The sequence below is a fragment of the Megalops cyprinoides genome, chromosome 15, assembly GCF_013368585.1.
Source record: "Megalops cyprinoides isolate fMegCyp1 chromosome 15, fMegCyp1.pri, whole genome shotgun sequence".
In the NCBI taxonomy this organism is placed as follows: domain Eukaryota; kingdom Metazoa; phylum Chordata; class Actinopteri; order Elopiformes; family Megalopidae; genus Megalops; species Megalops cyprinoides.
Genome location: NC_050597.1, coordinates 20840204 through 20867716, shown reverse-complemented (window position 1 = coordinate 20867716; position 27513 = coordinate 20840204). Strand labels below are relative to the sequence as shown.

Here is a 27513-nt window from a genome sequence, read left to right as displayed (position 1 = left end):
CTCACTCTACCAGCACTTGTTCCATGGGCGGCAGTTTCTGCATGAGGCTGATAACCAGCAGCATTGGAGCAAAGCAAAAAAAAAAAAAAAAACAGGATCCAAGTCTTGCCTCTGACACAGATGTCATGTATATGTGTACATAAATATACAGTGTGGTTGTGTATACGCTAAGCCTTATGCCACAACCGTGCCACAACTACCCGCCCCCTCTAGTTCACGGCCTCTGTGGAACTTTTCATACCTTTTCTTTCGAATTTAGCCTGATCCCCCTAAGAGGCGAAGCGGATGAGTCTAGTTTCCACTCTCCCACTGCAGCCCCAGCTCCACTCTTCTCCTTCCTTTCACACTCTCTCCATCATCCCTCTTTCCACACATCTGGCTGCTCCTGTGTCTGCTGAGGGAGACAGCTTCCAAAAAAAACTGCTTTGGATTTATTATTTTTTTTTAATATATTCTTGTTGCTTTTTTATTAGTTATCATTAAGAACAACAGATCCAGAAATGGCTATTACTTAAGCTTTACAATATTTATACAAGGATCGCACCCATTCCCATTCTTACAGTATGTACAAAGCAATGCCCCCTGGAACTGTACAATGTAAGACTCGCTGTTCTGCTCAACATCTTCCAGAGTTGCATGCTGGGAAGGGTGACTGCCAGAGTCCATCAGCAAAGCCATGATGGCTCTACACCCTTTTAAAAAACTGCCTTCCTCTTCCACCTGATAATTGAGAACACAGTTCCTTGTAAATATTACATTTAATATTACATGTTACAGTAGTGCTTGGTGTTTGTACAGGCGAGTAGGCCCAGGACAGTTTTCATTCTTCATCCGTGCAGACCTGCAGTTGGAGCAAGAGAGAATGCTGTATGATTTCTGCAGGTTTCATATTTTGCCTCCAAAACTCATTCCATCTGATTCCACTGTGCATGTATCCATTTGCAGACATAATGTCTGTAGAGCATGTGCATAATGATGGTGGTGGTGTGTTCCAGAAGTTTGTATGTGTGTGAGTGTGTGAATTCACAGGTGTGCTGAAAACGTGTGTGCAGTCTGACTCCTCAGGTGTGCTGTAAGTGTGTGTGTCTGACCTTGACAAAGGGGTGGTCCAGCAGTGTGCTGGCAGTCCAGCGCTGTTTGGGGTCGCTCTCCAGACAGTGACCCAGGAAGTCCTTCCCCTCAGTGCTCAGTTTCTCCGGAATGGGCGGCTTGTGGCCCATGCCCACCTTGTACATGATCTGGAAGTTGTGTTCGTACTCGTGCCACGGCCTCTGCGCTCACAAACAGACGGACAGATAATCAGTCGCCATCAGTGTTATAACTGGTCAAAAAGGCACCTTCGTTTGCTGAGAAAACAAGCCTAGGCTGTGTAGAATGTAGTAGGTCTTCATAACCGCACTTTCCCTGGAGTTCATTTTCGAATAATTAGACCTTTTCAGAACTGCAGAATACCCAGACTTAATCTCAAGTTTGTTCTGATCAGATGCACATGTTAACTTGCGCACAAGTAAACTAAAAAAGGTAACAGTAACATTTCCCCCCACATCAGGAGCCCTTTAACTGCACAGGCCATTGGAGTCAGATCTGTATCAGCTCAGGACTGGAATCAGGGCAGATCCAAGTGACTGTTTTTCCAAAAGGTTTTTTCAGTGTCGGTTGACAGGGGCCAACTCAACGTGTGTAGGCAAGCACAGAAATTCCAAAGGAGCAGTCTGGTTTAGCTGCACTAACACTCCTGAAAGGTGTGATGCCCACCTAACCAGCGTGGACAAAGGGCTAGGTTAGGAAATGAGATTTGAATTATGCGTTGTTAAAACGCTGGACTATCTGTTTGTATATGTGGGATAACACAGTAAAGCTGTTTTGTGTATACACACAGCCTTTTCTGTGAAAATGAAGATGAGAATTCAGATCGAGTTGCACGCAAAACAGAACGTGCAACAGGAGTGGGAGAGGAATGAATGAGTCAACGGGAGGTGAGAGAGAGAGAGAGAGAGAGAAGGAAGAGGGAGGGCTCAATCTTTACCTTCCCTGTCACCATCTCAATGAGGACACAACCCAGGCTCCAGATGTCTGCCGCTCGCCCGTGACCTTCGCCCTTTGCCCTGGTAATGACCTCAGGTGCCATATATGCTGGGAAGGAGAGAGAGAGACTTGACTTACATCCAAGTGGAGGAAAACCCATGGCAACCACAGGAACAGTACCTCATGGCACCATGCATGGCCTCCCTGTCTCTACATAGCACTACCTGACTTCCAGAGGAAGGTACTCTCCTGTTTGTAAAAGCTCACCAGTAAAGATTCACTGATAAACTATGCAAATTTACACCAGTTCCCACGTGAAGAGTGGCTCATGATAATTAAATAGCTCCAAGCCATCTACACCACAAAGGACTCAGTGGCACCACCTGCTGGCTACGAAGCACACTGCCTCCAATGCCCACTGCAGCCCACTGTCTTAGACATGATGTAAAAGTAGTTTTGCTCTTAACACAGTTTCCTTATCCTTTCATCACTTTCAGTGTCAATTTACCCATTCACTCATTTTATTTAGTTGATCAAGGCATCAGGCACTACCTCTCTGGAGTCCTATGGGCGAACCACGCCTCCTCCTCTTACTCTGTGTCCTCACCTGCTGTTCCCAGCGTGCTGTTCACCTCGCCCGGCATGGTCTGTGCATTGTTCTTCAGCTTCACTGAACACCCAAAATCGCCCAGCTTAATCAGGCCCGATGACGTCAGGAAGATGTTGGCTCCTGGGGTAGGTGGGGTAGCGTGTCAATGAAATATTAAAACTGCCCTGCGACAATGTTTTCAATTCAGTTCAACAGTCAGGTTAAATGACTTCCTCTTTATGACAGCACAAAGCCATACTTATGCTGTGGGCGCATTAAAAATGCATTTAAATAGAGAGAGAATCCATGTCACGCTTCAGTGTGCGGAGGTGTGCGCTGTGCCAGCTTCAGGCCCTGATGCAACAAAGAAAGAAAGAACAGCGGGCAGGCTATGTGCGGTCGCCGCGGGAACCGGGCTGACCTTTGATGTCACGGTGCACGATGCCGTGCTCGTGAAGCACGTTGATGGCCGTGGTGATCTGCTTGCTGTAGAGGCGGATGACGTGCTCCTGAAGGCCCAGCCTGGACACCTCCTCCAGGGTCCCCTCGTCACAGTACTCCATGAAGATGTACATCTCCTCCTGTGAGCACAGAGAGGAGGAAAAAGACAATCAGAGATGCACAACCACTGTGCTCAAGTACACGGCACGCCAAGAGGACACAGGACTCCTGTAATCACAGGGGGAAAGAGAGGGACAGACATGCACACAGGGCAGTCCATAAAGACATACATCTGTAAACGCACAGAGCACGGGAGACAGCAAGACACTCATACACTACTCTTTGACAGATTCAAAGAGTAAAAGAATTGGACAGACAGACAGGCACACACGAGACACAAGCTGCGACCGTTCCCTCACCCGATGGAGCTCCACCCCGAAGTAGCGGACCAGGTTGGGGTGTTTTATTCCCTCGAAAATTTTCAGCTCATCCGCTGTCTCCTTGATCGTCTTGTGGTCGTTGGGCTGGAACCTTATCTTGATTCATCAGATACAGAGACATAACTGCTTATTGAGACATAACTACTTGAGATTATTTTTTAACGCATAAACACAGTTTCAAAGCAGCTCAAAGCAAGCTCAAGTCACAGCTTGCTGTACACACATGTGCTCCAAAAATCAGTTTGTGAGCTTGAACACAAGGTCATCGCTCCCTTGTCATTTCAGCACACCCACCTCCTTCATGGCCATCAGTTCTCCAGTGTCCACGTTGATACAGGTGTATACCTTCCCATACTGCCCTTCACCTGTGGGTGAATTCAACAGAAGAGAATTGTGGAGACTATACGTGTATATAAATGTACCTGTCCTCACCATCAGAGGGAGCTATCTTTAACTGTCATTCTCCAGCCCTGTGTCAGCTGACAACACAAAGCACCATTGACAGAGGTCTCATCACACCATTTCCAAGATTTAACTGCCCCCACAAATATATCCACAGGAGACCAACAAAACTTAAAAAGATAGTGTGACCCTCAATCATCTCTAGGACTGCTCATTAGCTGCCTTTTCACAATTTCCAAGCTGTCAGTCCTCAAACACACTGCATCCAATAATACGAAGGGGAGGACAACCCATATATCTACAACACTGGAACCATGGATGTGATAACCGTGCATCAATAAAACTAACCAAGGAGAAGTGCATGGTGTGTCTGCAAAACCGCAACTGCGGATATGAGACGAGAGGACTGAACGGAGAGGAGAAGCTTACCAAGCGAGTGCAAGAGGGATAAAGAGGAGAGAAAGAGAAATGATGGGGATAGTCAAGAGCACAGGGAGCCCGGGCATGTCGTACCAATCTTGTTGCCCCTCTGCCACTTGAAGGTGACCTTCCTCAGGCCGACGTGCATGACGGTGTCGTAGGACTTGGGCGTGTGGCACACCTGGCCGATGATGTTGCGCTGCTTCATGACGGCGTAGCGCTTCTCCTCGAAGGAGCGGATGGAGCGGCGCACCGCCTCCATGGGGCTCTGCCGCGCGGCCGTGTCTGAGAGCGGAGGAACGGTGGAAAAGGGGAGTACAGTGAACACACACATCAGGGCGAAAAATATGGAAATTATAAACAGATTACTCAATGACAATGCTGCCCCCTGGTGATCCACGATGTAATAATGCAGAGGCTGATGATCCTCTGAGGTAGACACGCTGTGAGAAGGAAGGACTGCTGCGCCTATCCCAAGCTTAAGAGGGCAGCCTAAACTCTCACTTCTCACCCTTAGACTGACTGATGAAGGTGCGAAGCTCCCAGCTGCGTCGGGCTGTGGTGTTGGGGTCTCCCTTTGGATACGAGGGCTCTGGAGGGAAGACGGACAGACAGGCGATCAGAGGAACTACAAAAGTAAGACTAAACAAGGGAGATCTTGGATAGTGGTCCCGAAGGGCAATGAACTGAATTCTATCCTGCAGACACAGGTTACACCAGGACAAGGATAAGGACACAGACGAACAAGGACAGCTAAGGGTGTGAGTTTGTCAGAAAGACAAGACAGACGGAAAAACAGACATGCTCTCCCACCTTCTCTGTCCTCTGTTGGACTGGAGTGGCGGCTTAGGGATTTGAACTGCAGCTCCGCCGCCACCGACGACAGCCGGTCGTTCTCGTGGAGGTTTGATCCTCTGTGTGGTGTGGGAGAGGCGGACAGGGTCAGCAACACCATGTCCACCACTTAACCACCCCCCCCCCCCCCCGCCATCTACATAAACTCAGGGTTCCCCCAACCATACTGACGCTAAACCCTCTCATTCAGATCCACAGTGCTGTGCCATTCTGTCACACGTCCACAGCATCAATGGCCCATGGAGACCCACAAAACAGGAGCAGGGCATTCAGCCACCCCAACACACACATTTACATATCTGTGGGGGATTTAGGCTGTGATGGTGATGTCATTCGCTAGCCCCACCCCTCCTTCCAGTCTCTCCAATCATCTGAAACAGTTCTGTATCCAGCTAGTCTTTTTCAGCCAGTCTGACATGAGTCTGATGACAACCATGCACTTAACTGTGATAAGTATGCACAGACCGCATAGCTCCAAGCATTCGATAACAGAAGCACCTACTGTGTGTCCAATGAGCAGGCGATCAAAACGCTGCTTCTCACTGCTTGCCCCTTGTGCTTCCACACATTTGTTGATTTACAGCAAGGTCATCACCAAATGTACTGTCACGCTGTTCTGTAACCATGACTACCAGCCATATCACCCCCACGCCACCCCTCCTTATATGCCTCAATCACTCAGTCAGAAGAGAAAGACACACATGTCACATGCACTGGAAAGCATGCTTTCCTCAGGCAAGAAACAGAAATGTCTACATGGGGAAGAAAAAAAAAACAAAAAAAACAATCAAAACTGGGATGTAAGCCACACTGTTAGCGTGCTCCAGGGTTAGAGAATCAGTCTCTCAGTCATTTCCTCTTCCAATGGTAGCATTTACTAGCACCATTTGCACCTCCATGCACAGCAAGAGTCTAAAATGACATTTCTCCAAACATTTCCCCTTTGTATCGGTTTGGCTACAACCTGTACACTGAGGCCTTAAAATTCCTTTGTCAGTCATTCAGTCTCAGCATCCAACATTCCTCCAAGCAAATGGGGTCAGTGCTCTAGCTGTGGCAGTGAACTACGCTCATCACTAGAGGACCGCAGGTTTCTGTAACTGGGGTGGGACATGACTTGTACTTAGGACATAACAAGGTACTTAACTTGAACCACGTCAGTAACTATGTGTAAAATGTTCACAAAGTGGGAGTTGAGTCAATCTGGATGGAGGCGTCCTCAAAGCAACATTAAAAATGTGAAACATGGCAGCGTAATGTGGGAATGTAATAAGACACCTCGTTGATACGCGTTTCTGTTCCGAATATGACCTCTGCTGTTGGATGAGTGGGTGGATGAGTAAAAACAAATGAGTCAATGCATTTAAACTGATCGATCAATCAAAACAGATGATTAATCGGTTAGCTTTGCTCAATGCAAATGGAACGGCACAAAAGCCAGGGGGCGCCGCGGCAGGCAGCGGAACGGTAGCCACGGAGGGGGGGTGGAGAGGGCGGCATACTGCGCGGGTCACACGGGGGTTTGGGGTGGGGCAGGGCTACCTGACGTCATTGGGGGTGCTGCAGGGCGGTTTGGAGTGGCCGGGTTCCCCGGGGCCCTGCGGGGCAGGGCGGGGGCCGGTGGGGCACAGCGGGGTCCGAAGGTCGCAGGGGAGACTCCTAGAGCTGTGGCAGAGAAACAAACTGACGATCTCTGCCTCGCGCAACGCAGGGGAGGGATGCACACACACGCACACGCACACACGCACGCACGCGCACGCGCGCACGCACACGCACACGCACACACACACACACACACACACACACACACACACACACACACACACACACACACAAAGCTAACACGCATACACACGCTCTCGCACCAGAATACCACTACACGTGCAGCTCCTCACTGAATAATCTTTCTCCATACATTTACTTTTAAAGCAGTTCAACTGGTGGACAAGGTGTCACCAATCTAGCTGGTGCAGCTGGTTTAGCCACCAAGAGCGACATCTTGCTGTAAGCTGGAGAAATGCTACCATAAATTACAGCCCGCCACAGGTGCACACAAATACACACACACACAACATTTATAGCTTTTCCAGCTGTTAACACTTAATAGTAATATGTTACTATGTTATGTTATGGTAACAGTGTTATGGTATTAACACACCAATAAGCAGTTACTCTAAACTTCCCCACATGATTGAATTCCCACTGATTGCAAATGAAAAGTGAGGAAAAACATGCAGGGAAAAAAGTTCACACACAGACAAATCAGCCCTGCTGTGAAAGGGGGGGGGGGCAGTGGTCATGTGCATACCACAGCATACCTGAAACCCTCGGTGTTGGGGATGAACAGGTTGGGGTTCGGGGGGTCACTGTGGCAGCGAGGCACCTTTACGGGTCGGGGGTTATTCCTTGGTGCTGAAAAGAGGAATAAATTTACTCATCTCCCAAAAGGCGCACTTCCTGTGTGACTCAGCTAAACAGAAAGGCACTGTGGTGTGCGTGTCTATGCTGGCAGACTCTCAGCGGAGGAGCTTCAACACTGAGACACGCTCAATGAGAGTCAGTCATCTGTGCTTCTCTTCTCTGTGAATAAAATCGGTGTTTCTCATGTCACAGTAACTTAAAGCAATGGAGGCTATTCACAACACAAGTCACACAGGCCTGTGAGCTCCATTCACTCTAATTAATGCTTATATTACTAAGACACATTCCTATAAATGTCTGTTGAAATACAATTAAAGTTTCACTCTAGGCCAATCAGACAATGACAAGTGGTGGGCATGGCAGGAGAGAGGCTCTTACCAAAGTAGAGGCCGCTGACAGGGCTGTGAGGCTTCCCGATCACATGACCAATACACTCGTTCATTAGTGCCTGCAGACTCTGAAAGACAACGGGCTTGTTGTTTTTGGACCAGAGCTGGACAGATGCTGCACAGATTCACAGATCTGGATCAGCTGAAATAATGGGCTCATTGAGCTGAATAACCCATTCAGATGATTTACAGATTTGTGAACCTGCGCAGCACTGATCCAAAAATAAAAAAACAATGTTACAGACACACGTGCATGAAAACACGTGTGGACACACGCCATACACATGCCCATTCAAGTTAATCAGTTTCATACCTTCACAACATAGACTTGCTTTATACTGGTACACTGACTCTCACAAGCACACGCATACACACAAAAGAAAAAAAAAATCAGACCACAGTAAATATTTTTTGTTACCAGGAAGTCATCCTCAGGCAGTGCTGAAATAAAGCCAGGTTCAATTGCTTGGAGAAAGTCAAAGCCTTGAGTAGCCCATCTGTGTGTAAAAATGAATGTAATTACATGACAAATACTCCAAAATGCCCGCACAGCCCTACCAGACACTGATAAACAAGCACCTTCCATGACTTTCATGCCCCCCCATCTTTGCTGCATGGTTGCCATAGTGACATCCACCTCACCTGGGTCGTGTGCCCCGCCCACTCTCGCACTTGGTCAGGACGTAATTCATCCACTTTTGAGCAAAGGCAATGTAGCGCTCGCCAATCCGCTGCCGGAACTCCCCTGACATCAAGCGCACCACCTCCTTATGGTACTGTAACACAGAGCACAAAACCCATGACTCAACACAATCTAGCACTCTAGGTCTTTATTACTGAAATACAGGGAATTATCCCCTACATTAGGCGTGAGACATCTCCCACATAGTACTTGCACATGCAGATACTAGCAACCTTCTGAAAAAATCTGGACATCTTCAACTTCAATCTTCAAGTGATCAAAAAACCGCCCTCATTTTGTCTCAGTTCTGCACATACATACAGCATTGGGTATTCAAATAATCAAACAGTTTTTTCCCCACTGTCTGAAACTCTATTTCTATGTACAAATGAATCACTGGGAAGAGATTTAAAGTCACTGACACATTCATGTCATGTATGGTTCTTTGGATGTCCTTCATAGTTTCCGATGAGAAAAGTCAGTTGCAGTGTTGTATTATATTAGAGTGGGTGTTTCAAGAGTCTTGGAGTGAACATAAATGAGTGGACATGCACTGATATCTATACAAGTGTGTGAGTGTGTGTTTGTGTGTGTGTGTGTGTGTCCTAGAGTTTATTCTGTATGGAGCCTAACCTTAAAAAGAATCAGAGTACTATACGAGCAAACCGGGGAAAGATCAGTGAAGTTAAACAATGCGAGTCCTTCCACACACAAGTAATAACATTCTCACAATGTAACTACGCTTTAGGAACATCACTGCACTGGGCCCACACCGGTGCTGCAGCATAAGAACTTCATTTGTTAACTGCAGGGGTGTGACTGAAACCCTGCTACCCCAATAGAAGGCCATGTTGCCTGTGGCACGCCTGATCCTTTGAACCCCTGACCACTGACCTCGAAGGCGAAGTTGTAGCCCTGGATCATGGCCTCTCTGTAGTACTGCTGCAGGGTGGCAGACTCGGACTCATCCACCTCAGCCTGGAACTCAGAGGTGAACATGATCTCCACCCGGTCGATGGCTGTGTTGATCTTAATGCACAGCTGCAGGGCCTCGTTCTGAGAAAGCAGGGTTGGGGGTATTAAAAAAAAAAAAAAGCCTTCCATCTCTCAGTCTTCCTTACCACAACTTTACCATACAAGAACTCAAGAGGGCCTTATCAAAAAACTTCTGACCTGAAAATCCCTTTCACTTTTCACAACTGGCACTGTAGCTGCATCAGGCAGCTTGACATATGTGCAGTCTTTAAACTGCAGGCGTACTTCTGGTTAATCACGACACAAAACTAGCTGTGCTGTCATACCTGAGGAACTTGACCCAACACACCTGTGTTCACAAACCCACAGTGCGAGACTGCAGGCGCACTAGCCTCCCTTACAGACAGTATGACGGGTCGGCAGGGTAGCGAGAGAGCCTGGAAGCGCGCCCGACAGACTGTGCGTGTGACAGGCGGTTTGGCGCCATGACGGGCCGTTGGCGGTCGCGCTGCGTGGTTTGGAGGGCGGTACCTTTAGCTGCTCCAGCGCTCCGGCAATGAGGGGCTGGCTGGACGTCTGCTCACGTCTAAGGGTCAGCATGTCCTCCATGGACTGCTGGAAGGCCTTGCGCTGGGTGACCAGGTGAGCCGACTGCATCACAATCAACAGCAGGTTCTCTACCTGAGAACCGGGGGGAGAGGGGAGGAAGAGGAGCAGAGGAGACAGGAGGGAGAGGAAGGGACAAGACAGAGGGGAGGGGGAGGAGAATAAGTATTAGAGGAATGCAAGGATGAGCAGGGAGTTCACAAGATTCAAGACACTGTGTAAATGATGCTGAACAGGGTGGTCCTGACATAAAGCCTTCCCTGTGTGACACAACGATATTAATCAAGCATCAACACTTTTACATATATTATATATTATAAGGGAAAGGCCTAAGAAAAAAGGGTCACAGAACACCCAGCAACATCAATCGTGTAATTTAATTGTGTCACAAATCTTCTCCCTCCATTTCATTTTAATAAAGCAGGGGTATTCGAAGAATGGGCATTAAAAAAAGTGTTGCTGCAAGAATCACGGCATACCTTCATGGACCTAAGCGTGTCCACCGTCTCCATCTGAGGCACCAGCTTTAGCAGGGCTCCCTCCCACTGCGCCCAGTCAGCTTCGGCAGGCAAATCCCCGGCTCCCTGTTTGCTCATGAGCAGGTAGGCCTCGTCGTCAGCCATCTCGTCGGGCTCCTTGGAGCAGTCCTTCCCAGCCGCCGCATTGAGGAGCTGCAGGATGACGGGCCGCTGGGAGGCCAGGCCAGACGGGACGAACACCTGGAGCTCCTCCAGTCCCGGGATCTGCACCTGCAGAGAAGCAGGGCCAGGCAGGTGAGGCAGACAGGACACTGCGGAGCCTGAAGCAGGCTTGCACATCACATTACCGACAAACAGAACAGCACAGCACAAGACATTACACTGAACACATCATCTGCCCAGACTGAGACAACTACCTGGACTATGACAGAGGGACAGAGGGTGAGGTAGAAATGGGAGAGAGAGAAAGGGAGGAAACTCCCCTGCAACTTCTTACCTTGACATAATTCTTCTCTTTGAGAGCCTCCAGGAGCGCCGGCACTCCGCTGGTGATGCTGAAGTCAGCAGCGATTTCCAGGTCCTGAGGATGGGGAGAGCACAGATGAGCAAATGAAGGGGGAGAAACCCAACCCCTGAGACTTTGTAAGTGTGGACACACTTAACTAAATGTTAAATATAAACATCACTATAAAATATAGACTATATGTACACAACATGCAAGATAACAGGTGGATTAACAAAATACGAACAGTTTTTCCCAAGAGCCAAGCTAAATCAGTAATCCAAAAGTTGCAAACAAAGAGACGTTTAACTAAAACAAGTGGAACAAACAGTGAAAATGAAAACAAAGTGACCTGATGAAAGTGCAGCTATGCTTAAAAAAAAACCAACATACGCTGTGAAACACAGAAAATGGCATTGCCACACAAACCACAGAGTCTGAACCAAATTTTAAAAAAGCAGATTGTCACACCAACTACATTTTAGAGTACCAGCCCTCAGGAGATGGAAGAATGCCGGTCTCACCTTGCGGAGCATCTTGGCGAAGCCGAGCGCTTTGGAAGCCCTTTCACGCGCCTCATGGAAGAGCTCCTTCAGAGAGCGGCTCGTCTCAATGACTGAACGCCTACCGGGAACACATGGCATCAGCAACGAGGCTGCGATGTTACCACAGTGCCAGACACAATACCCACACATATCCCAGACAGATAAAACACAAAGTATGACTGCAACCTAAGGGAAAGAGGCACCCCACTCGGCCACTGCTGTTGTACCTTTGTGCAAGGTACTTAACCCAGAATTTTCCCCATAAATATCCAGCCATATAAAGGGATAAAATATGCAACCTATATAAGTCGCTCTTGTGTCTGCTAAGTGACAATACTGCAGCCTGTGTATATTTGGGTGTGTGTGTGTGTGTGTGTGTGTGTGTGTGTGTGTGTGAGAGAGAGAGAGAGACATGGCAAAATCATGCTCCCATTACTTCTCGTAAACTGCATTGTTTGCCATGTGATGCAAAAGACCAGTCAAAGTTTAAAGTGATTTCCAATAGATGCCTGGTATCAGCCAATATGGACACTAAACCCCTGGTAACAGTACAGCGAGTCATCCAAAATTTCCAAAAAATTTTTTTCCAAAAATCATTAGGATGGCATTTTAAGCTGGTCTTGATCTTGAGTCCCACCTGATCTCATCAGAGGCAGTGCTGTCGTCGGCACTTTCCCAGAATTCATCACCACTTCTCTGCAGCCCTGCGTCCAGGAATTCCCCAGTGGATTTGAGAAGCATGCCAGCTATGTCACTGTAAGAAGAGGGTTGGGGGTGAGTGGCAAACCAAAAACACAAGGGAGGGTTATGCACATGACATACATGGTGTTGAGTCAGAAGTATGATTTCAGAATGCATGCAATGACTCAAAAGGAGCTACCAAAATCCTAAACCAGGGCATTATGTGTACTGCACACTATGCGCTATACAAAACACAAACATACAAAGTTGATAAAACCCAAGGTGGGTGAGACACAGGTATGCCAGTGTGAGAGACTGACCAGAAGAGGCGTCCGGATTGGGCCTCGCCGCCCCGGATGTAAGGCGTGATGACCTTAGTGAAGTTCCACTCCTCCTCCAGCAGGTTCTTCAGGCTGTGGGACGCCTGCGGCAGCTGCTGCAGCATCTGGATCCAGCTGCGCATGTAGTCGAAATACACCTGCGGGGCAGAGGGGGAAGGAGGGAGCGCAGGTGAAACGGCGGCGCCGGCACGCACACGTCCATACCGTGTGATCATCAGCGTGATGATGGGAACACAGCGGCAGTCAGTGCAGGCCTAGCCCTCATTCTCCACCCCATAACATAAAGAGGAATGTCCTGTACCGTGAGTCCCTATTTATGCTGCATGCAATGTCTTCAGGGCGAGTGTTACTGAGCAACTTGCACCAGCCTTTGTGCAAACAGTACAGCCACAGAAGGTGTAGTACTTAGAATCAAACCCCCCTACACCACTGTAGCCACAATTTACACACAAACCAGACACACACCGACACACACACACAAAGGGAGATTGCATTTCACTGGAAAACAGTTTTTTGCTCCAGAGGCACTGAGTCATTGGAAGTATCACCGCCGCTGTACACAAGTTATTACCGTCAGTGACTGCAGCGGGGAAATTTTTTTTACGATCAGCTGGGCTTTAAACCATCAGCAGGGTGCCTGTAATAGACTTCGACCTTCATTTCCTTCTGGGAGCTCAAGGCTGGAATGCAGCGCTTCAGCCGAAGCGCCTTCAGCTGACGCATTACTCACAGAGGCTACCGACCCCGCCCACCCACTCCGCTCCGCTTCCCAGCCACGCACTGAGGCAGAGGGGTCTTCATGGGGCCAAATAATTACACATGACCCCAACCAGAATGTTACTCACACCATATACACAGTACCAGCCAATGGTCTGGACACACCTGATTAAGATAATGGGAAACATGCATTCAAATATATTCTGATGTAAAGATGTATGCTTAAATGCTTGAAATTTGTTTCTTAGACTATTATAAATAGTGAAGTTGATGCCTATGTAAGAATTTCTTTCCAAAACATTTTCATTTAAAAACATTATTCTGGCTATTCAGAAGAATCTAAAATATAAGACACTTTTCATTTATTTATAACACTTTCTTGCGCACTGCATAATTCAATTTTTGTTATTTTTGTTGTTTCTCTACTATTGTTCTAAAATGTGGAAAATAGTAAAAATAAAGAGTGTCCAAACTTTTGGCTGGTGCTGTATATATTCACTCCAACCCAATCTACCCTATCATCGTACCAGTCAAGACCAGACACCCTTCTCAGGGCAGCAGGGTAAGTTTTCAGGTGGATCTCTCCAGACTTCTACACTGCAGTAATGTTGAACCGATCTGCCCTATAGTGTCCACTGTAATACCACCAATGAAACCCATATTCCCATTCCGATATTCAAATGGACTCCCATGTCCTCCTGGTCCCTGTCTGATCAGTTGCAACCCACCCCTCCGCATGCTGAGGTGATGTTCTGCAGCAGATCCTACCATGAGCATCTTATGGAGGTCCTCCTCAAAGTCATCGATGTTGGCGTTGGTCTGCAGGCCCTCGGGGTCTGCGATTACACCGCGCAGCATGAACTGGTAGTACTGCTTCATCAGGAGACCCCCCTTCAGCACCTCCTTACACTCGCGCACCAACTGAAAAACACACACACTCAAACAGGTCAGAACATTCCCCCAAACTCCGAGCATGAAAGAGTGTGAGAGTGTGAGTGAGTGCTTCAGTGAAGGCCAACACTGAAGGTTGAGTGACTGAGCACGGTTCAAATCTGTTTGAAGAGTGAGAGCTTGGCTGAATGTGGCTCAAATGTGTTTGATACTGAGGAGGGTGGGCTTGCGTTAACAGATGGGTAAGTTAATACAGTTCAATCCTGTTTGATGCTGAGAAGGGAGGGATTCAGTGAATGTGGCTCAGATCTGTTTGATGCTGAGGAGGGAGGGATTCAGTGAATGTGGCTCAGACCTGTTTGATGCTGAGGAGGGAGGGATTCAGTGAATGTGGCTCAGATCTGTTTGATGCTGAGGAGGGAGGGATTCAGTGAATGTGGCTCAGACCTGTTTGATGCTGAGGAGGGAGGGATTCAGTGAATGTGGCTCAGACCTGTTTGATGCTGAGGAGGGAGGGATTCAGTGAATGTGGCTCAGACCTGTTTGATGCTGAGGAGGGAGGGCTCTCCAGCGGGCCGCTGCTCCAGGCGCAGTTTCAGGCACTCATGGATGACGTTGAGCAGGACGCGGCACAGTACCAGGAAGGCCGGCTGGAAGGAGGGCAGGTCCATGGCCTGGAGCTCCACCCACGACACACACCCTGCCCCCGTGTCCTCAAACCCCGCACCGCCACAGGACAGGTGGCGAGAGAGCTCTGGCAGGTAGTCACTGTACAGGAGGGCATCCGGGAGCTCCGAATACTAAAAAGTGTTTAAAGGCGGGGTCAGAATGGCACCACTTCATGACAAATATATCACTATTAGAGCCTTTTTCTTAAAGACAGCAGGAAATAAATCAAAAGAGCTTGCAACACTTCCCTGCACATCACAAAGCTGGTGGATACTGAATTACTGCTGCCACTTTTCCTATCTTTTGGAACAGGTACAGTTCCCACCAAAAGTTTGGACACACCTGATTAAGATAACGGCAACTATGCATTCAAAGACATTTTGATCTAAAGACTTATGCTTAAATGCTTGAAATTTGTTTCTTAGACCAATGTAAATGGTGAAGTTGATGACTATCAAAAAAAACAAACATATTTTTGGCTACTTTGAAGAATCTAAAATATCAGATGGTTTTGATTTGTTTAACACCTTTTGGTCACTGCATAATTGCATTTGTGTTATACCTGTTATTACTATTATTCTAAAATGTGGAAAATAATAAAAATAGAAAGATGTGTCCAAAATTTTGACTGGTACTATACATCGCATAAAACACATCGCATTGTTCATATCCTCCTGACCGTGGATCAGCTTTTCATTGCAGACAAACCCCCGGCCTGCAGACAAACAGGCCAGTGCCTCACCTCCTGTGGAGGGGTGTGGCAGAGGAGCGCTGCCCGGGCCCTCTGCAGCGAGCGGTCCATCAGCTTGTGCAGTCTGAGGATCAGCTTGCGAAGCCCCATCTGCTTCAGCGCCTTGTCTACGAACGGCCTGTAGATGGAGGTGGGGCAGTAACGGCCTGCCCCGGCCACGCCCTCCAACAACCCCGTCACCTCCTGGGAGCCGCCCCCTCCCCCAGCTGCCAAGAGGAGCTCGTCCTCCGACAGCAGCCGGGCGAATTTGGGCGTGAGGCAGGGCGACTGCTCGCCCGCCCCCTGCCCCTCCGCCCCCTCCTCCCCCGGGTCCCTCTCGTCCAGGTCGCTGTCCGCCGTGAAGGTGGCGGTGGAGTCGTTCTCCTCGTCGTCGTCCTCCTCCTCCTCCTCCTCCTCGTTGCCCCGGGAGCAGCGGGGGGAGGGGATCTCGAAGACGGGCCAGCCCAGGCGGGACAGGTCGCGGAGCCCCAGGACCGTGCCCATGACCCGCAGCTTCTGGTTGAGGTCCTGGGTGATGTTGAGCCACAGGCAGAGCGCCTGCACCCTGGCCTGGAAGTCCCGCGCAGCGTACTTCTCGTAGTCCTTCTGCAGCGTCTGCAGGGACGGGTACAGCGCCTCCACAGACTCCAGCAGCTCCATCACCCTCTTCACCTGCTCGAAGGCCAGCCGCTGCCGCTGCAGGTGCCCGCGGCAGCCTGGCGAGTCGCCCAGGGGCACGTCCGTGTTCATGCTCGCGGTCACGCCTGTGGTCACACCCGCGTCTGCGCCTGCCTCCGCCACCCCCGGAGTGCAGCCAGCGAAAGCCTGGGGTTCAGTTCCACAGTTCACCCCGACCCCTATCCCCACCCCACCCTCCTCGTCCTCCCGGCAGACACCGGCGACGCCCAGCACGGCCCCAGCGAGATCCCCGCCCCCGGCATCCGCCTCGGCGTCCACCTCCCCCGCGGCACCGCCTCCCAGGCTGCGGTAGTTGACCTTGAAGTGGAGCACCTCGTTGATGATGTCGGGGATGGCCTGCCGCGCCGTGTAGAGGAACAGGTCCTGGTCGGTGACGCTGCGGCGGGCATGCCAGGCCTGCAGCTCCAGCCAGATGACCTCGTTGTTCTGGCCCAGGAAGGCGGTGTTCTCCAGGCCCCGCTGCTCACGCTCGCGCTCCTTTTTCTTGGACGACATGGAAGTCAGCTTCAGCAGCAGCCGCAGCGTCTCAAAGAACTTGAGGCGGTCGGCGGGGCAGTCCGTGCGGGACGTCTGCCGGTGGGTGCGGGCCATGGGGTGCGGCATGGTGACGGGGATCTTGGCGCTGCCACAGGCCAGGCTCAGGTAGGGCTTCCGGGGATCCATGCCCAGCGATCCGAAGGGGCTGGGCTTGGAAAGGGAGTCCAGCATGAAAGAGCCCTGGAAGGTCTTCTTGTGGTCGCGCTCGGTGGAGCGCAGGGTGGCCCGCTGCTTCTTTCCCTGCTTGTAGCTGTACTCCTCTGGGGGCTCAGCCAGCTTAGCGCCTTCCTTCTCTCTGTGTGGGGCCTGGCTGGAGGGGGACACTTTCTCTGCTGAAACGCACAGGGAGAATAACACAGTCACTCGCTACTGCAGAATGCTTGGGGCCCACAATAACATTTCAAGTGAAACTGCTAGGAAAGATGATTAAGGTTGTTATGTGCACATACACGACACCCCTTGTAGGTAAGCCAGTTGACCGAGTTGGGAGTGTTTCCCAAAAATAACGACAACAACGACATTTTTACCTCTTGAGAACAAAGAGGGCAGCATAACCCACTGAACAGTTCATGTTCCGTCCCTTGTTTCAATTACTGCTATGGGCATCGCCTATTCCCAACTTGACTCAAAGAAATGTTTGTTTTTAACCTCAGAGTTCTTCTTCTTCCCTATGACTTCAGACAAGGATTCCTGTCACATTTGTCAGCTAAAACTACCCCCTTTGTCTGAATATCATCTGTTTGAATGTTCTTTTCAAATGCAGTCACCAATAAAAAACCTTGCCTATTTTTCCAAATACGTATTAGCTAGATACATTACTCTTCTCTTACAGCATCTTTCTCTCTTCATCCCTGGACCCACCTCTTGCTATCCGCTTTGATCCCACTTCCTCACCACGGTCACAGGAAATCAATATTAAACACATCAACAGAGAAAACGCTTATCGAAAAGTGGCTTTGGATCTTTGAAGCATTTGGCGAGTGAGTGATAAAAAATGGGAAAATGTTTGAAATCCATGTCTAAGAAAAGGGTGCATCAGAAATTTTCTAGAAACAACTTTTGCAAGAAGACAGTTAGCTAGACAGAAGGCTAACTAGCACTGCCAAGTTGTGGAAAAACTGCCCCTTGCTATAATAAGGACAATGTGGAAAAACAAACTGATGTATGCGTGCAAATGTGTATCTACAATCAGTTTCTGCCCCCTTTTTCATCACTCAGTGTTTGTAGGTGTTCCATGAGGGGGGGGTCTGGGCCCATTACATTTGGGGTGAGTGACCCTTACCCTTGGGTGAGCGCCCGGCGGCCCTGCCTGGGGTGTTCCTCTGGTGTTTGCCAGACATGCGTTTTATCTGCCGGCGGGTGCAGGGTGGGGAGGTGCTGTACGGGACGTCCTCGTCCTCGCTGGAAGCGTCCCACATTTCATCCACCTTTGAGCTCCGGGCCGACGCATCTTCTGAGGAACTGTCCGGTCTGAGCACACAAACACACACACCGTTCAGTCAGACCAACACAAATATGCGTATGTATGCACACACTACAGAGTCGAACTAACACTGAGTCAATGTAATGCACGCATGCACGCACACACACGCACACGTAACAGCAACACATACATATACCACTCAGAATCATTACAAAAATATATACACACACACTACTGAGTGAAAGTAATGCCCGTGCATTGAGTTAAGAGTAACACACGCATACCCCTTTGTCACACAAGGACCAAAAAAATTACGCACACAGAGATACTGCCCTCTGAATACCCTGCCAACCAGCTAGCCACCTGCTAAAGGGTCAAAGGTCACTCAGCCTTCTCTGTATGACACTTACACATTATATTCCTGTGACTACATTTCACCAGTAGACACAATTGCCATTCTTGCTCTGCCTCTTTACTTAAACTGTTTGATGGCTTGATAATGAAAGTGAACCTTTTGAGGTTGAAAGATTTGAGGAAAAGGTTCAATTTGGCAATTGAAAGTACAAATATTATATTATACTTCATTTTTCACATCTGCCATTTAACAGCTCAAAGTCCTGAAAGTGCCTTCACCAGAATAGTGAGGGAAAAATATGGGTAATGTTCTCAAAACACTTCCTGTAAGAAACATAAAAAACAAATATGAAGAAAGAAGAGCAAAACGCATGCTAGGATTACTGTGGCCAAGCTTTGCTCCTTAAGTGCATCTAAAGGCTTTTTAATAGGATTATGAAGGGGGGGCTCTGGCAAAGACAGCAGATCAGCAGAAAGCTGGGGGGGTTGGGGAGGGGTGGGGGTACTCTGCCTGCTGCCCGGGAGACTTCTCACTCCACACTCCTCTGTCAGTCATCTGATTCCGGGATATTCCACCTCCAAGTCACTGCTGGGAGGCAGTGGGGCACCGGGATCCCTTTCACGGAGGTGGACTAATCCTTGGATGAGCCTACAAAGCCTTTCACTCAAGAAAGCGCTGAACTGGAGAGAGAGAGTTCTACTGCCCATCTGCCCCTCTCCTGCCCACAGTGAGGAGGAGGGGCTAAACCCTTGCGCAAGAGGAGGCCCCTGATTGGCAGCTAGTTCGGTTCCTGTCAGGCGTTACCAGGCGGACTCCCCTGCACCCTCAGGTACTGTGGTAAACTCCATATTACTGCACATCGCGTAGCTGCCCGCTCCGTTTTATAGAACAGTGTGCAGCTGCTCCCTTTTTAATCCTGCTGACTTTTACTTGGTCCTCTTATGTGCATCCAGTTAAGTGCGTAACATCGCAACAGCCTCGATCCATCCAATTATCACGGACAGTCTGCGCTCCAGAACAGCCGATTTCAGGGCACAAAAGAGCACCCCCTTGGGGAGTACCAGCTAAGCAGCACTGAACCGGGGCAAAGCAGGCTGGACGCTGGCACGCCTGTGAAAATGACGTCGAGAAAAGGTGCTGAGCAAGAAAACAGTTCCGCAGAGCAGCGGTACAGTAGTAATGGGTGTGTGTGACTGTGTTTGCAACACAATCACACACACTAAGGACACCTGCGTTACACCTATCTTTCTGAGATGCCTGAAATTCTCTGTCCATCATGTGGGCAGCACCGATCCAAAAACAACAACCTGAAGTCAGGTGATCGTGCCATGTGCAGCAGCATAAAAGAGCACGATTCTCCTGACTACTCCTGGTTGCAAAAGATGGCATGTGTCACTGCAGCTATGTGCCAAGAGCCGGGCTGCGGACGGAGCTGGTTTTTATTTTTGAGCCTCACTGGAATCACTTTCTGGGAAGCAAGTGAGCACTTTTTCACGCTTTTTCCTTCCTGCACGGAAAATTAATCTGGTGCTATCCAAGACTTTCGGAAAAATACCAACCGCATCTAGCACACTCCCCCTCCTCCCCCCAATACACACAAACAGAAAAACATGCATCCAGATAAACCACATCGGGGAAGAATGGAACTGAGCTGTCGCAACACAGATTCCTTCAGAGAGCGAAATTCTTTGTGTACATTGTGTGTCCGTCTGTCGTCACTGCATGCACGTCTGCTTGTGCAATCAGCATATACATGTGCATGTATGTGCGTGTGCGCCTGCTTGTGCACAGTGCACATGCATGCCAGCAGGGACTTGTGAATGTGTGTGTCTGTGCATGTGCATGTGCATGCACACAACGTGCATGCACATGTGCATACACACAACGTGCATGCACATGCATACACACAACGTGCATGCACAAGGACAACGTGAGCATTTATATACTCTGCAATTTATATACTGTAGACTTTCACAAGGTACAGCACCAGGGGTGACTGCATCACCAAGGAATGATTAGGGAAACTGTGACATCATCAGCTGCCCGTTGTTTGTTTGGTTGCCTGGAGACAGCAGAGAGGCAGAGAAGCGCAGTGAGAACGCGGGAGTCAGTCCCAGCCTCGCCGAGCTCCGTTTGCTTGAGAGAGCCCTGCAGATTCTGTTTCCGAAAAAATCGCCCGATCCTGTTCAAGAGTGCACCCGCGTGACACCCTCATGCCAAGCCCCGTGTGCCATTAAAGAGTGTGCTTTATCAGTTGCAGATGGTACCTAAATGCATTCAAGGGCTAACTGTTACTGACTGGAATTAATTACAAAAAAAAAAAAAACCTGTAATTAAAACATACTGGGCAATTAGCCGTGTGAAAAGTGAGGGAATTAACGACCCTCAACTTCTGCCTTTCTGTGTAGGCGGAGGCCCAAAGCTGCATGCGAGGGTTGGGCGGGAGAGGGGGTATCGACCCTGTTCTTCCCAACCGCCCCCCACCCACCCACCCCCCCTTCTAAAATCCACCAGCCTATTGTCCCCACCGGTAGGCCCCCCTATTGTCTGCAGACGACACGTGGGCCACAAGCCCCATGCTAAAAAAGCCGGTCACAGCTGTTCAGTGAGCACCTCGCTCACAATGGCCACACTAACAGCGATTGTTAGCGGAGGGGGGTTGTATTTTTCTTTTGTGAAAGGGAGGAACAGACGAGAGAGATATTACAGACAGCGATTTTAGCGTTTCTGCTGCAGCACTTCGAAGCGCATGTTAATTTGCACATTGCACATCGTGTGCAATCATGAACCTGTTAGCTTGTGATTGCACCCGTCTGGAAGTGGGAGACAAAGTCCAAACCAAAGCACACAGCACCAGCACCACCACCACCACCAAACTGAGCAGGATAACACCCTCCAATTCACTCTCTCATCGCACACACAGCATCTGACACACACAGCATCCCACATGCATATGCACCCTCCGACACAAAACTGCGCAACGCAAACAAAATGGATATGGCGGACCTATCACTCCAAAGCAGTACACACATGCACAATCACACATGCACAGTGCACACACACATATGCACATGCACGTGCTCATGGCACACACACATACCAGTTACAGTGAGTCAGAGGCGGCAAAATTCAGGAAATAAAAGGACAGCTGGGCACATTAACAATCACGTCCAATTAGGGCAGAGTTTAAAAGTATGCTGACAGTTATGAGTCAGGCAATTACTTCTTCACCTGATTGTCTCTGAAAGGATTTGACTGCTTAAACTGGCTCCTTCTTTGACCTCTGTAGTGCACTGAAAAGCACATTTCAGAAGCAGCTGCCTGGGTCACAAACACTGTCTGTGCTCAGCCAAAGCGCACACGCACACACACACACACACACACACACACACACACTCTCCCTGTTTTGCTTTTACCGTCTGCCCTATGACACACTCCCATCCCTGCACAGGGGGGGTTTAGCTCCTCATGGGGGGTGGGGGTGTTTAAAAAGCACACATCATGTTGCCCTGCAAGCCAGTATCCAACCCTTGAAATGGGGTACTTGTTTATTTCTCTCTGAAGCCTTTGTCATAAATACTTCGCTTCACTGTGTCAGTGCTGTGCCAACCAGCAGACCACCCTCTCCCCGTCCCTCTGTGCCTAGGGGACATGGCACACGCCAGCTCCCTAATTGCGCCTTTTCCCTTGAAAACCCTGCACAGCAGGACGGGTAGCCAGTCGGGGGGCCCTGCCTTCCAGAAGAAATAATGCAGAGAGCAGGAGACAGACTGCACCCCGCCCTGCCTGAGGAACAGCAAGTCCACAACCCAACAACACAGCCCCACCCGGAACAGTACTCGGCATTCTCTCCCTCTGCCTCCCTGACAAACACCCTGGAGTCTCTGCTCTCTTGCTCTCTCCCTCTCGCTTATTAAATCACAGAGGCAATCAAATATGCCTTTATCTCCCCCTCTCTCTTTCAATCTCTCTTTCTCTTTCAATCTCTCTCCCTCTCTTTCACTTTCACTCTGTCTCATTCAGTCCCTCCATTTCTTTCAGTCTCTCCCTTTTTCTAATCCGCAAATTTTTTTCCTTCATCAGGGAAAGTGTCTTGCACATTCTGCCTTCCGGGGGCAACCTTTGACAGCACATGATATTATTTATCTGCACAACAGTCCCCTTTAGCCAGCGCAGCTTTGCATTATTCGCACTTTGCAAAATGCCCTTTAGAACTGCAGGAATTCCACTCCACCTCTGAGCGCCCAGCCTCACAAACTCAGCATGACCAATCTGTTGAAGTACAGAAGTGTTCTGTAAAGGCCTTCTTTCAGCCACGGCCTGACCCAGCTAAATGGTCCAGCCGCACACAGCACCATCCAAAACAATCAACAATCTCCCTTCCAGATGACGGGTCCCCCCCGCTCTCTGCTACTGCACACTGATCCCTTTTCGCTAATGCCCCTGCCCTTCTCCGCAATGCACGCCGCAGTCTAGGACACTGCAAATGACACAGCCGGCAAGGGCAAACACGGGAGCGTTTGAAGCTACCCTGTCCTCAACAGACAGGTTAGCACGTGGTCTGGTTACACAAGCTATTAGGGGGCCCAGGGAAGGGGGGAGAACACCGTCTTCAACTATTTTATACTTTGACATGCGGGTTTAAAAACAGCACCATGTCACCAAATGCACACCTCGCCACAGGCAACAGGACACACCTAGCGCTAGCACTAAACACAAACGAGACCATAGCGCAACCAATGCCACCCCAGATGGCACCATCGCCACAGTGATGTGCCTGAGAACTGATTACCAAGTTTGCCCGTTTTTCAACAGACCTACTGCACAATGCTTCTCAGAGCTATAGAAGCCACTGAACTCGCACATCAAATCTTTCAGGAAATAAGAAACTCATTCCTGTTAGACCACAGCTGAATCTAAAAACATGAAATGAACCCTCACACAACCAATAAGACAGGAAACGCAACTATGTATCCTGTTCTTTTCAATGGCGAGGACACCACTGGGATAGACCTGACAGTAAATTAGTGCTGCCGTTGCACAAACAATTGTGCTCTGAAACAATAAGCTCCTTGAACGAATTAGAGGGTTCCTTTTTGCTGGAATAACGGCGCAATCTCCTCTCCCTGCCCTTCTGGATTGCTTTCACCCTCATCATGGTTTCCTGAAATAACCAAGAAGAAGCCTTCTAGCACCGAACGCAAAACATCTCACACCTGTGGCTGGCGTCTGAACAGCGAAATGTGGAAATGTGAGGAATGCCAGTCATCGCCCAGGCCTCCGCGAGGGAGCTGGAGAGCTGCTTAAACCTGCACCCAGTAATGCGGCCCTGCAATAACAGCAACAGCTACGGGCCAAAGGCCATCCACAGGATGCGTTTACACAGAGGACCACACAGGCTTTCGGAGCCTGGCCAGCAGAGCAAGGGCTCAGTCCATAGTCTAGGTGGGCGAGAACACTGACATAACCATCTGATTGTACGATACTTCACCAAAGTCCCTCAAGTAAAAGAAACTATAAGTCTAGCCGTAATTTGCGACATAGGAAAACAAGGAGCATGCAAGCGGACTTGGATGTGGGCCTCTACTAAGTAAATAAATCATGCAATAAGAGCCTAGATAATGTTACGCCACTTCCTACCCCTAGACACAGCCGCACAGCTCTGGTAAAGCCTCTCCTCTTCCAGGGGCTCACAAATCTGCGTGTGCCGTGACAGGGCCGGATAGGGGAGGGGCAAGTTTGGGGCAGACAAAAAGTCACACTTTAACTTTGCCCCCCTCCACACAAACTTAAATGCTCCCTCGCTCCCAAATTCCGCGAAGGACGGCTGGGTGATAACGTCGCCGGGCAGGCGGGTCACTTCGACAAGCGCTCTGTAGCGGTGCTGGAGCTCGTGCACCGCGGGCCATCCATGTGCACATGCAGCGCCGTAATTGTGCACACGTCACGGGAGAGAGGGTAGCACCCAGAATTTCAGAGAGTCTTGGGAGTTCGGAAGCGTGTGGTTAGCACCACAATTGGCTCTGGGGCCTGCTAACAAATAAATACGTTATAATGAGTTCCAGCCCTAGCAGTGTTCTCCACTATACACGCCACATTCTGAAATCCCAGGAATGCCTGTGTGTGTGTGTGTGTGTGTGTGTGTGTGTGTGTGTGTGTGAAGGGTGAAGGGGGGAATGCCAAAGCAACATTTATCTAGCCTTGCATGTGCCAGACAGTAACACAAACGATAAATACTTTAAGTTTGCATATACATATGTCGAGAGAGAGCACTGCACACATACATTGTTTGTGCCCCTCTTAGACAAAGGGGCCCCTCAGACATTCTGCGAATCCAACAGGAAATGCCCCTCTTTTCCTAAGAGTGAGAGGAGGTGTGACATCATGTCACCATCAAGGTATTTACTCCCCACCCACCCAGCCCACACCATTAAAGCAGGTTTTAAACCAGAGCATTGGCAGTGCCAGCCAGGTCCAGTTTCTTAGCTTCTTACAGGAAGTGCCTGCAGGCATGGTTATGTATCACGTGCAAAAATACAATAAGCTTCCACAAATGGAGCACAGAACAGAACAAAATATTCCCCGCTCTCCACCCTTCTCTCACCCATTCATAATAGACACTGTCTGCTCTGTTCTGTGCCTCGACTGCAAAAGCCGAGTGTACTGTCGTCCACTGCTTGCAGGCTTAAACGAAAACAACAACACTAGAAATTCTAGAAATACAATTTAAAACACCGAATATTACGTTTTACCTTTTGACAGCGCAGGGGCAACGCATCAGTGCAATGCTATGCATAAGTGTTTGGGGTGGGAGAGGGGTGCTATTGTACAGACACAACACCGCATTCCAAAGAATCTGTCGCCTCAAAGGCGCGCAATGACGTCGTGCGGGGTCAACAGAGATGTGGATAACAAAAACGCACTTCTCGCTGGAAAACTTGGCAGCGCGTACTTCAATGGCACTCCCATACGAGTGGAGTTTCAAAGTCCAACAATACGAAACAGCAACGCCATCAGCCATGTTCAAACGTTTCCTTGTAACTGGAGAAATCCAATACGACAAGTTTAATGAACACAAAGAGCTGGAGTTCAGTTCATCATCGTACACTGAGCAACAATACTTAAGGCATATTTTTACTCTAACCTCCCGTTTTATTTGTAGCGTATTAATTATTGCTACCTACATAACTAGTTAGCAATATCAATTACGACCTGACTAAATCACATTCGGTATCAGGCGCGTTCAAAAATTAAGTGTAAAGCTGCCTAGCTGCAAAAACCGTAAAGGCGTCAACACATTCACGTGTCTCCTTCATTTTACAATGAGCAAGCACTGAAAGCAAATGCAATCCCCAATGCAAAATCAGTCTCATGAGCCAACAAGTGCATTTACAGTAAATTTACATAGCTGGTAAGATAGTAGAGATAATTGCCACATCTCACAGCATCACCTGAATAACACTTATGCTACTAGTATCGTGTTAAATGGGTAGCTAGCAACATTACCTTGACCCATGGAATGGTTTGCAAGACAGCTCTAAGAAAGCAATCACCGATGAGAATAAAGGCAAAAGCTACAAGATGATAAAACGGGCTGACGAGTTACTAATGCAGAATATCAGCGCTACGTAATATTGGCTGCCTAATACACCCACAGAATAGTCTCAATCACATATGTAAAGATTATGAATGCCAATATCAATAGAAGATTCACGTTGCTGCTGGGGTTATCTAATAGTTTTGGTTCGAGCACAGCTAGCTAACATACATTTCCCTGGTACACACTGCGAGCCCAGCGCTAATCACAACGTAACAACGTTAGAGGGCTTCTGCAAAGCTGCGTGGTGCTTCATCTCTGATTTAATATATCACGCAATGCACGGAGACAAAGACAGAATAAAAATCCAAGCAATCGTTAACTGAGCGATAATGATCATCTGTTGCGTGCACCACGTTTAGCTAGCTTGCTTGTTAGCTAAACAAGTTTAGCAAGTGAAGAAGGCTAGAGATGCATGCATACTGTGTCACCTTCCAGCGCTTGAGTTTAATCTTAAAACTTTATTACAAAGGATTTCATGCTACCTTGATAGCTAGCTACGCAAGCAGACAATACGGCGAGCGGTAGCTCGCTGGCTAGCTGGCTAGCTAAGTCTGATGTTCTGTTCCTTCTAGTCAATTCGTCGTAGTAATTTTACCTTTTTCAGATGAAAAGCATTTTCACCAGCTCCTTCACTATTCACCACAGACCGCAAAGCAAATGCATATATTTATATAATTGCAATTTTTTTCTTCCAAAAGTTTGCAACTTTTCACTGGAGGTTGCAACTGCACGCTGATCACTATTTGACAGGAAGGTAGCCACCTACAAGTGCGCAAGCGCAATCATGGCCATGCTTTGATATTCGCCACAAGCTCACAATGTGGCAGGGGCCAGGTCCCGGCTATGTAGTTCATGATCGTAAATTGCACAGAATAACTCCCATTCGCTTACCTGCTGTGATCGCTGCGGTCCGGGGGCTCCATACCAAGGCGAGGGGGTATTTTCTAGTCGTGCACTGAACCCACCATGTCAGGCTAAAGATTACTGCGGTTTGCACTTTCTTGCAAGGTCTGCTCAAATCAGCGCCCTCGGTGCCCACTTTCTTATCCGCCTGCAGAGTCCAGACTCGCCTGTGTGTGCGCCGACGCCATCTTACCAA

General features: G+C 49.0%; 1 protein-coding gene across 3 annotated transcripts; it reads right to left on the bottom strand.

The window, feature by feature from the left end:
* Positions 1–175: 175 nt before the first annotated feature.
* Positions 176–27513, bottom strand: map3k4 (mitogen-activated protein kinase kinase kinase 4). Of its 3 annotated transcripts, none has more exons than XM_036546890.1 (27): positions 27306–27513; positions 18319–18506; positions 15813–17368; positions 14941–15201; positions 14279–14431; positions 12773–12930; positions 12409–12525; positions 11751–11850; positions 11221–11304; positions 10725–10994; positions 10171–10320; positions 9559–9720; positions 8625–8758; positions 8401–8479; positions 7972–8050; positions 7491–7584; positions 6715–6837; positions 5131–5231; positions 4829–4909; positions 4411–4602; positions 3790–3860; positions 3475–3591; positions 3036–3195; positions 2633–2755; positions 2027–2133; positions 1092–1271; positions 176–841 (listed from the first exon to the last, which is right to left on the bottom strand). In XM_036546890.1, exons 1-27 carry the CDS (start codon positions 27335–27337, stop codon positions 821–823), a joined length of 4893 nt encoding a protein of 1630 aa, XP_036402783.1. In that variant the 5' UTR covers positions 27338–27513; the 3' UTR covers positions 176–820. The 3 variants fall into 3 exon arrangements, with proteins under 3 accessions (XP_036402783.1, XP_036402784.1, XP_036402785.1); XM_036546891.1 differs by lacking the exon at positions 27306–27513 and adding an exon at positions 27010–27138; XM_036546892.1 differs by lacking the exon at positions 6715–6837.

Bases quoted from the DNA above. Each gene is read 5' to 3' on its own strand.
- map3k4 (XM_036546890.1), bottom strand. From the start codon at position 27,337: ATGGAGCCCCCGGACCGCAGCGATCACAGCAG. The intron at 6,838-7,490 runs GTATGCTGTGGT...TCTCTGCCACAG, and splicing joins CCCAACACCGAGGGTTTCAG to CTCTAGGAGTCTCCCCTGCG. The intron at 3,861-4,410 runs GTACGACATGCC...ATTCACCCACAG, and splicing joins GCAGAGGGGCAACAAGATTG to GTGAAGGGCAGTATGGGAAG.